Source organism: Tupaia chinensis, unplaced genomic scaffold, assembly GCF_000334495.1.
Source record: "Tupaia chinensis unplaced genomic scaffold, TupChi_1.0 Scaffold000532_1, whole genome shotgun sequence".
Taxonomy (NCBI): domain Eukaryota; kingdom Metazoa; phylum Chordata; class Mammalia; order Scandentia; family Tupaiidae; genus Tupaia; species Tupaia belangeri.
In genome coordinates, this window is record NW_006160045.1 from 7426617 (window position 1) to 7434207 (window position 7591).

General features: G+C 52.0%; 1 protein-coding gene across 3 annotated transcripts in view; it reads right to left on the reverse strand.

The window, feature by feature from the left end:
* PSEN2 (presenilin 2) overlaps window positions 1-7591 on the reverse strand; it is a 24850-nt gene that overhangs the window by 4014 nt on the left and 13245 nt on the right. For all 3 annotated transcript variants that reach the window (XM_027775228.1, XM_006157248.2, XM_027775229.1), the window contains exons 4-8: window positions 6850-6991; window positions 4997-5064; window positions 4144-4364; window positions 2642-2740; window positions 178-258 (exon numbers count right to left, since the gene is read on the reverse strand). In XM_027775228.1, the coding sequence (XP_027631029.1) occupies window positions 178-258; window positions 2642-2740; window positions 4144-4364; window positions 4997-5064; window positions 6850-6991 (611 nt within the window). The remainder of the gene's footprint in view (window positions 1-177; window positions 259-2641; window positions 2741-4143; window positions 4365-4996; window positions 5065-6849; window positions 6992-7591) is intronic.

Sequence of the window (7591 nt, forward strand, 5' to 3'; positions counted from 1 at the left end):
AAAGAGGCAGGGGCACAGGATCACCAGTGTGATGCTGGCTTAATCCCCATGAAAGCTGGCTGTCAAAGGACACATCCTTTGCCCCTCAGGCCCCAGAGAGCCAGGCTGGACAGAGCTGGGCATGGGTGACGTGATGCTCCCAAGTGACCAGAGGCTGTTGGCCCCCTGGATACTCACCCATCTCTGGATCATACGGGAGCTGTAGGGCTCCCTGAGAGGGGTCCAGCTTTGCCATGCCCACCGTCCACACCATGGCAGCTGAGGGAAGAGAGAAGGGTCACACCTCAGGCATGTGTCCAGTAGCTGCCCGCAGGCCCTGAGAGTCAGGTGGCCAGTCTGTGTCACCAGAAAGCCTGCACAGGACCCTCTATCCCTCAGGTATTTGCTCAAGCTCCATTGTTAGGAGGCCATTAGGGTAAGGGTCCAGACTCACTGGCCACGTGCAGCCAGACAATGTCTCTTCTTGTCCTTTTTCCCCCCCTCACATATAACTACAAAATGACAATGATACATTAGTGAAGAGTTTGGTGGTGTTTTTTTAAAGCTTTGGTAAAAAACACATAAATGTATTACTTAGGCCCAGCTGCAGTGGTGCAGCAGCAGTGCAACGCTCTCCAGCGCTGGAAGCCATAGGGAAGATCGGAGTTCAGTCCCCAGGTCGGCCTGTACACACGGGGAGCACACGTGCCCATGACATCCTGGCTGCTGGAAAAGCTGGGATCACAGTGCGAGACCCTGTGGAAGGTGTTTATCTTTCTCTCTGCCCCTGTCTTGTCTCTTTCTCATGAAAGAAAGAAACTCTTAAAAAAAAAAAAAGTATCTGTTTAACCATTTGTAAGTGTACAGTTTAGTACTGCTAAGTATATTCACCAGATCTCCAGAATGTCTCCTCCTTACAAACTACACCACTGAGCACCTCCCCTTTGCTCCCTCCCCAGCCCTGGGGAACCACTGCTCTGTCTTCTGCTTCCGTGAATTTGGTAACTCTAGGTACTTCATATAAGTGGAACCACATAGTATTTGTCTTTTTGTGACAGCCTTAATTCACTCGGCATAATGTCCTCAAGTTCATCAATGTGGTATCATGTGTTAGAATTTCCTTCTTTTTTAAGGTTGAAGAATATTCAACTATACGGATATCACAATTTTCGTCCACTGACAGACATCTGGGTGGCTTCCAATTCTTGGCAAACATGAATCATGGCCTTATGAACACGGGCGTGTAAATACGGAGTCCCTGCTTCCAATCCCCTTGGTATGTATCCAGAGAAGGGACAGCTGACCACATGGTATGACCTGATGATCTGTGTTTTCTCTCTGTCCTGGACATTCTCTCTTGACTTCACTACTCCGTATCTCCAACTCCCTACCTGAATATCTACTGAACATCTCAAACTCAATTCACCCGACCACCCTCTCAACCACGCCTACTCCTCCTCAGGAAATGGCAGGTCTACCTTTCTGCTGCTCAGGACCAAACCATCGGCAATATCCTCAACTCTTCTGTTTCACAACCTATACCTTGGCCATTAATAGATCTTGCCAATTCTGCTTCCAAATATCTCCAGAATCCAACCACATCCCACCATGTCTACTGTACCCAGCAACCTGGGCGATCCTGTTACAACATCGAGTCAGGTCGGCCCCAACTCGCCTAGTCTCTCTCAGGAGAAAGGGCCAAAGTCCTGCAGGGCCTGCGAGGATCTGAACCCTCCCTATCTCTCCCTCTTCTCATTGTCAGTCACACTGGGCACTCTATCTAGGGGATCTGCCCCCCAGGTCAGCCCTGGAAACCCCCGCAGTCGTCCTCTGAGCCCATGGGCAGGCAAAGGGATGGGGGCCCACTCACATGAGTATATCAAGGCAGGAAATATGGGCTCGTTCCTCTCCTGGGCAGTTTCCACCAGCATTCTCAGTGGCCCTTTGGGACACAGCACAGCCACGAGATCTGGAAAAAGAGAGATGTCCCTGTCATGTTAAAAAAGACATTTATTCCCACATAGCCCTACAGAGAGAAGCCAGCCCCCTACCACCAGGAGCCAAAGGGCGGGGTTCTCAGCACAGACCTTGCTGCTGAACAAGCATCCCGAACCCACCAGTTTCCAGTCCCGCTTGAGAGCCTCTGCGCTCGCCTGGGCCCAGAGCAGGGCCCACAGTAAGGGCTGTGACCTGAGACCCAGAGGATGCTGGGCAGTCCCATTTCTCAGAGCCTTAGCTTCTTCATTCTCAAAATGGAAGGAGTGGGACCAGCAGTTAGCGTAATGGCTATGTCGCTGGACTCCCACGTAGTTGACCGCGGTTCGCTTCCTGGACCCGGTGGCTTAAAAAACTCACACCGGGCACGTGTGAGTGCGTGCCCAAGATCCCGAGAGAAGAATGGAGGGAAAGGGATTATGGCATGGCCATCCCCCCTGGGGAGTGATTTCTCGCTTTCTGTCTCTGTCTGGTGAGCGCACGCGCCCTATAGCAAAAAGTCTCTCCAAAAAAAAAAAAGATCTGAACCCTCCCTATCTCTCCCTCTTCTCATTGTCAGTCACACTGGGCACTCTATCTAGGGGATCTGCCCCCCAGGTCAGCCCTGGAAACCCCCGCAGTCGTCCTCTGAGCCCATGGGCAGGCAAAGGGATGGGGGCCCACTCACATGAGTATATCAAGGCAGGAAATATGGGCTCGTTCCTCTCCTGGGCAGTTTCCACCAGCATTCTCAGTGGCCCTTTGGGACACAGCACAGCCACGAGATCTGGAAAAAGAGAGATGTCCCTGTCATGTTAAAAAAGACATTTATTCCCACATAGCCCTACAGAGAGAAGCCAGCCCCCTACCACCAGGAGCCAAAGGGCGGGGTTCTCAGCACAGACCTTGCTGCTGAACAAGCATCCCGAACCCACCAGTTTCCAGTCCCGCTTGAGAGCCTCTGCGCTCGCCTGGGCCCAGAGCAGGGCCCACAGTAAGGGCTGTGACCTGAGACCCAGAGGATGCTGGGCAGTCCCATTTCTCAGAGTCTTAGCTTCTTCATTCTCAAAATGGAAGGAGTGGGACCAGCAGTTAGCGTAATGGCTATGTCGCTGGACTCCCACGTAGTTGACCGCGGTTCGCTTCCTGGACCCGGTGGCTTAAAAAACTCACACCGGGCACGTGTGAGTGCGTGCCCAAGATCCCGAGAGAAGAATGGAGGGAAAGGGATTATGGCATGGCCATCCCCCCTGGGGAGTGATTTCTCGCTTTCTGTCTCTGTCTGGTGAGCGCACGCGCCCTATAGCAAAAAGTCTCTCCAAAAAAAAAAAAGAAACATGGAAGGAGCAACACTGGTGATGTAACCGTGCTGATATGAACTAAACAGCAGTAACGGGGCCAGACAGCAGAGTCAGAATAAAACACGGTGCCCTGCACAGTAAAGCCATGTGGGAAGGCGCCTGGTTCAAGCAGGAAAACTTCCCTGAGTACATGGGGCATGTAAGGCCCATGATCCGGCTGGCTGAGGCTGGGGGCATCGGGACACTATTGGGGGTGCTCTCTCTCTTTCTTTCACTGATTGAAAAAGTTAAAATGGGGAGCCAGCAGATGGCATAATGGTTACGTTGCTGGACTCCCACATAGTTGACCACGGTTCAAGTCCTGGACCTGGTAGCTTCAAACTCCACCAGGTGTGTACACATATATGCCTAAGATTCCAAGAAAAGAGATTATGGCATGGCCATTCCCATCAGGGAGTGATTTATTGTTTTCTGTCTCTCTGTCTCTGTCTCTCTGGCGAGTACACACACCCCATAGCAGAAATATCTCTTTAAAAAAAATTAACTTTGTTTTCAAAAAGCAGCAGTAACATTTTGGGTCATTTATAGTCACTGTGCCCATCACGCTTAGGGTTGTTCTGAGGAACAAATGCCTTATAGTATGTCAAGTGCTTAAGCACGTGAGCGCTCACTAAACATGCCAAAATGGAACACTGCAGTGGCTACCAGGTCTGGTCAACAGAACACCATGTGTCTAGGGGGCCCCTAAGTCGTACAAAGGGGAACTCCTCAGGCAGCCTCCCTAGGAGGGGAGGGCAGCTTGTCAGCACCTGTCATCCCTGTGCAGCAGAGAATGGCTCAGCCCTGACATGCCCCCACCACCCCCGGCCAAGCCCCCAGGCCCACCTACCATACACAGAGATGGCACCCAGGATGACCCAGGCGGACCACTCTGGGAGGTACTTGATGAAGACCAAGGCCATGAGCGCGCTGATCATGATGAGGTAGGCCTGCTGCAGCACCAGGGGGCCCTTCCAGTGGATGCACACCATGCCCACCGCCCCAAAGTTCCAGACGGTCAGCAAGAGGGTGGGGTAGTCCATGGCCACGTTGTAGGTCTTGAGCACTTCCCTGCAGGACCAAGGGATGGCTCGTGGGGAGATGGGTCACACGCTGACACAGTTTCAATAAGTCTCCACCTGGGTGTTTCCAGCCTAGCCTTATTTACTAACATTCCCACTTCTTGCCCCCACTGGCCCTCCAACCAACCTGGTGAAATATTACCTAGAACAAGGAGAGGAGTGTATGGGATGGCTCCCATTAACCTGCACTGACCGGATCAGGAAGACATTCTGCACATGGGTAATGTCCTCGGAAGTGTCCCTCCTGTCCCTCCAGGCTCTCTGGGCCCCTACGCCAGGCTATTATTCTAAGTCAAGGGGCAACAGAGTGTATCGTTTCTCCCATAAACTAGGAAGTGCCAGGCTTAGCCCAGTGAAAATTCTGAGAGCCTTCTACCCTCCTTGGGTTTACGGAGAGCCGCCTCCACAACAGCTTTGTTTGTTTTAGATCAGGACACTACAGATCCATCATAGGTCCCCGCTTCCCTGTGTCAGGGCCCATGGGTTACAGTCCTGAAGACCTAGGTTCTTAGAGCACCCCACACTGGGGAAGGTTCCCTTCCCTCCCTAGGTCCTTCATATCCACTCATGCCACAGGGATGGGGTCCCCACTGACCCTGCTGCTCACCAGCCAGCACTTACCCGAGATAGATATAGGTGAAGAGGAACAGCAACATCAGGGAGGACATAATCAGCCAGCCATGGATGAACTAGCCAACAGAAAGGACAATCGCGAGTTATCCCCGAGTCCTCAGATTACAAGGTGCCGGGTTCCTGGCACTGACGCCCAAGCCTGAATGCCTCCATTAGTCGTGCTCCTTTATGACTATGCGGAAGGTATCAGGTGGCCATCTTCAAGATAAAGAAGGCAGAGAAATTCAAGGCATTCTCTCTATGTCACCTTCCAAGTGTAGGAGAGGATGACACTCCTCTAGGTGGGCCGTCACCCAGACCTGGGTTCTCCCCCCTCACTACTCACTCACTTAGAGAGATGCTATGTGCTCCCACTAGCCAGCGCCATGCTAGGTCCTGGACAGAAAGCTTGTAAGGTCTCGGCCTATGGGTGCTGCATTTCAATGTGAGGGAATTAGCTCATAAATAGATATACACTGGGAAGCAGAAACAAAGGATATGGGAGGAAGAACCAGCAGGATAAAGTGACAAGAGACTCATTAGGTGCCACTCTAGACCAAGTGGTCAAGGAGTCCCTTTCCACCCAAGGGGCTACAGGCAGGTCCTCAGAAAGACCTGCTCCTCCTGTCCTAGCCAAGGATGAGACTGGGGCTGATCCAAAACCAGTCCCTTGGCCAGCTATCAGCACTATGATGGTGTCACTTTCTAGTAGCTTCACTCCAGGACAAAATCATCAGTCCCAGTTTGGCCCACTGGGATCTCTGCAGACATCTGATCTACCTGGAGTGAAAGCAGACACTGAGGTCTTGCTATACATACAGCCAACAGGGGATAGGGTCACCCCACCTCCAGAATGCTGACCCTCTTCAACCCAGTTACGACCTGTCTACCACCATCACCTCCTGAGTATCATGGAACCTCCAAGTACACCTTACTGAATGGATGGCTGTGCTGCCTCTTCACGGTCCCTGGAACTGGCTGCCCAACCCCTGCTGACCACTGCAGAGTCAGATTTCCATGCTCCCCTAGCTGGTTTCACACATCCTGCTCCCTCACTCCAAACAGGCAGCCCTCTACCCAGCTTCCCACCATCCGCCAACTTCTCCACTCAAAATCACACAGGTAATTGCTATTTATTATAAACTTTGGTCAGGAATGATTCCCACCAGTCCCCCACCCCATAACTCACCTCTAACACCTCCTTGCTGGGACAGGGCTCAGCTCCCTCACTGTACCATCCCTGCCTCAGCCTGTATCTACCTGCTTCATAGATAGCAACTGCCTGGATAAAAACCATTGTGCTGTGCCTGCGTGCCGTTTAAATTAGGTAACGCCTAGTGTAACTTCCTTCCAGTCTTGAAGGTTTCAGAACCTGGAGTCAATGTCTAACAGCAATGGCATCTTTGGGGCAGCCAAGGCTCATGTGTGGGCCAAGTAGGACACGGCCCCTCCACTACTCATGGAGCCTCATGGCAGCCACTGGTGAGCCTGACCTGAATGTCCCTGTCCAAAAAGAGAAGTGGAAAAATAAAAATAAATATGAGGAGAACTAACAGAGGAAGGGAAGCCTAAAATATAACTTCAGAAAGAGAAACAAAAATAAAATTAACTTCTCAAGTCATAACACAGGAACACTGTAATGAGGAACTCAATTAAGTGGAATTAGGATGTGTACACTTAAGACAACAGCATTAGGTAATCCATGATTCCGTGGAGGCAGGGGTGCAGTAGGAAAGAGTACAGAAAATCAAGAGTATATATTGCATTAAAAGGAACTCAATAGTTAAAAAATATTTCTTTAAGTGGGTGCTGAGCGAGGGGCCCCATGGGATGGACTCGAGGAGGGCGTGGCGGGGCCTCACCTTGTAGCAGCGGTACTTGTATAGCACGACCAGGAAGATGGTCATGACCACGATGACACTGATCATGATGAGGGTGTTGAGTACAGAGTTGAGGAGGCGCTGGCCCACTGAGGGCGTGTCCTCAGTGAACGGCGTGTAGATGCTGAGGAAGAAGGCAAAGGATGAAGGCTCAGTTCCTGACTGTGTTGTAATATCCACCAACTCTGGCTCCTGGCAACACCCCTGCTACCCTGGCAGAGGACTGCCACCATGCCATAGCTGTGAGCAGTCCCCATTTTCCAGCCTGTTTCCTGGCACCCTGAACACACACCTGCAGGTCAAAGCATGATGCTTGGCATGGTGTAACAACAGGGACCTCTGTGTGTCCTCTGTGAGGCCTCCCTGCCTCTCCCACCTCCCCATGCATGAAATCCCCCCTGGAAGGGCTCCTCTCTGCTTACCCCACTTTTCAGCTCTGGTCCCCATGGATCTAGCAGTCCCCACACCCATGCTTCTCCGTCAGCCCCACCCAGCCTTGGACTCCTCCACCTGCTACTTCCCCTACAACCACGCCCCAGCAGAGGTCAGCAGCTGTGCCTGCCATTCGTGAGCTCTGCAGGCAGGAGCAGAGGGCACTCAGAGACTGCACTCCCCCAACTGGGAGTGGGAAGCAGTCCAAGCCAAGTTCTCATGAGGTTTTTCATCCATGCTAACTGTACGCCCAGCAGACTGAGAGCTTCCTGAGGCAGGGGCTTCTCTCTTT